Below are 1,498 nucleotides of genomic sequence, written 5' to 3'. Positions count from 1 at the left end.
CTGTGGGTGTCTGGGTGCCAGCGTGGCCATGGGTGCCAGCATGGTCGTGGGTGTCAGGGTGTCTGGGTGTCTGTGGGTGTTTGGGTGTCTGGGTGCCAGCGTGGCCATGGGTGTCAGGGTACCAGCGTGGCCGTGAGTGCCAGCGTGGCCATGGGTGCCAGCGTGGCTGTGGGTGTCCGGGTGTCTGGGTGTCTGTGGGTGTCTGGGTGCCAGCGTGGCCGTGGGTGTTAGGGTGTCAGCGTGGCCGTGGGTGCCAGCGTGGCCGTGGGTGGGGTGTCTGGGTGTCTGGGTGCCAGCGTGGCCATGGGTGCCAGCGTGGCTGTGGGTGTTAGGGTGTCTGTGGGTGTCTGGGTGCCAGCGTGGCCGTGGGCATCAGGGTGTCTGGGTGCCAGTGGGCCATGGATGCCAGCGGGCCGTGGGTGTCGGGCGCAGGTGCGTGTACTGGGAAGGGGCTGCCGCAGTAGTTCTTGGTGGCAGCTTGCGGGTGCCAGCACCCAGGTACCTGGGCCTGGAACAGCAAGTGGCAGGGGGCTTTGCCCAGCGTGGAGGGGCCGGTCTGGGGAGGCGGGCTGTTTTTGGAGGAGCTGAGTTTGCGATGCCACGAGATGTGGGGTGGAGGTGAGGGGACCCAGTGGGTGCCCTGTCCGTCTTCTCCCTCCACCCTGGTGGGCCCCGCCCACTCTGGGGGTGGTCTTCCCCTGTGGCTGCAGCACAGGGAGCCAGGCAGCTGGTGGGGCTGCTGGCCTCACCAGCCCAGCCCCAAAGGAGAAAAACCAGCTGGGCTGTGAGGGTGGGGCTGGACAGTCCCAGAAGGCAGGGTGGGGAGCAGGGCCTCCCAATGTCCTGTCACCCACGGGGCAGAGCGTGGCCTGCGGTCTCGCAGATGCCCGCGGGCTCCCAGCCAGCCTCAAGGCTCTGGGTTCTCTGGGTGGCTGGGTGGTGCCCATCCATTGAGCCGGGCGTCCTCACCTGGTGTGCCCTGGTCCCTGTGCCAGTTGGTGGGCCCACCCCGATGGGCCCACCTAGGTGGGCGGTGATCCTGAGACACCTCTGCGTCCTGGGTCACAGTGCGGTGCCCTGGACCCCCCAACTGGAGCTGGCGTTTGAGGGAAGTGAGGGGACCTGGCTTTGGGCGTGCCAGGAGGTGGCGTTCAGGCTACTGGAAGCTCGTCCAGCCCTGGGCGGGGATCTTCAAAAGGCTGACATCCCCTCCGCAGGCGGGAAACAGGCTGGAGAGGGACAGGCAAGCCTCTACCCACCCCACCCCGTCACAGCCTTCCCTCCCTCCCCGGACAGCTGGGGCCCCTTACTGGACGCGGCCTGAGCGGATGGACAAGAAGCTGCTAGCGGTGCCGCCGCCAACACGGTTCGCTTCCGCTGCCCGGCTGCTGGCAACCCCACGCCATCCATCACCTGGCTGAAGAACGGCAAGGAGTTCCGGGGCGAGCACCGCATCGGGGGAATCAAGGTGGGCCCGCGGAGGGGGGCGGTGCAGGGC

The 1,498-nt window shown here is 68.0% G+C and overlaps 1 protein-coding gene across 1 annotated transcript in view; it reads left to right on the top strand.

Moving 5' to 3' along the window:
* The window catches only part of FGFR3 (fibroblast growth factor receptor 3), an 11,250-nt gene that overhangs the window by 2,517 nt on the left and 7,235 nt on the right, over positions 1-1,498 (top strand). The window contains 2 exon segments of the mRNA XM_010832861.1: positions 1,297-1,353; positions 1,356-1,489. Coding sequence (XP_010831163.1) covers positions 1,297-1,353; positions 1,356-1,489 — 191 coding nt within the window.

Source organism: Bison bison, unplaced genomic scaffold (assembly GCF_000754665.1).
Source record: "Bison bison bison isolate TAMUID 2011002044 unplaced genomic scaffold, Bison_UMD1.0 scf7180017835657, whole genome shotgun sequence".
In the NCBI taxonomy this organism is placed as follows: domain Eukaryota; kingdom Metazoa; phylum Chordata; class Mammalia; order Artiodactyla; family Bovidae; genus Bison; species Bison bison.
This window is presented reverse-complemented; position numbering and strand designations above follow the sequence as displayed.